Source organism: Penaeus monodon, chromosome 34 (assembly GCF_015228065.2).
Source record: "Penaeus monodon isolate SGIC_2016 chromosome 34, NSTDA_Pmon_1, whole genome shotgun sequence".
Taxonomy (NCBI): Eukaryota; Metazoa; Arthropoda; class Malacostraca; order Decapoda; family Penaeidae; genus Penaeus; species Penaeus monodon.
The window spans coordinates 6,190,006-6,190,421 of NC_051419.1; the positions used below are offsets into that span (position 1 = coordinate 6,190,006).

At 48.1% G+C, this 416-nt stretch overlaps 1 protein-coding gene across 1 annotated transcript in view; it reads left to right on the plus strand.

Annotated features, from left to right (window-relative positions):
* LOC119594546 (calcium-activated chloride channel regulator 4A-like) overlaps positions 1–416 on the plus strand; it is a gene marked incomplete in the record, with an annotated part of 22,624 nt that overhangs the window by 4,641 nt on the left and 17,567 nt on the right. The window contains 1 exon segment of the mRNA XM_037943578.1: positions 54–216. Coding sequence (XP_037799506.1) covers positions 54–216 — 163 coding nt within the window.

Consider the following 416-nt stretch of genomic DNA (forward strand, 5'->3'; position numbering starts at 1 on the left):
CAAGATGGCCCCTTGTACAGACCTCTCCCTCACCCCTATCTCTCCCCCACCAGGCAGCGTGTTGGTGCACGAGTGGGCCAAGTATCGCTGGGGTGTTTTCGAGGAATACGGACACAGAGGCGACCCTATCTTCCCTTCCGCCACCAGGTCATACGATGCTAACGAGACGCTGAGACACACCTACTGCACGGACGGCGATGTGGCGGGGAATTTTTAGTAAGACCTTACCGATGATATTGTGGTATTTGAGATCAGTGTGCTATGGGATTTGAGAAAAAAGTGCGGTATGACGTTTGGGTATGATGTGGCATTGGTGGGAATATCAGTTGATATCATAATATGAAGACACGATTGATGAATAGTCTTCGGCAAAGCTATTGTTATATACTTTCACTGTCAGCCAAAATGATCACTTT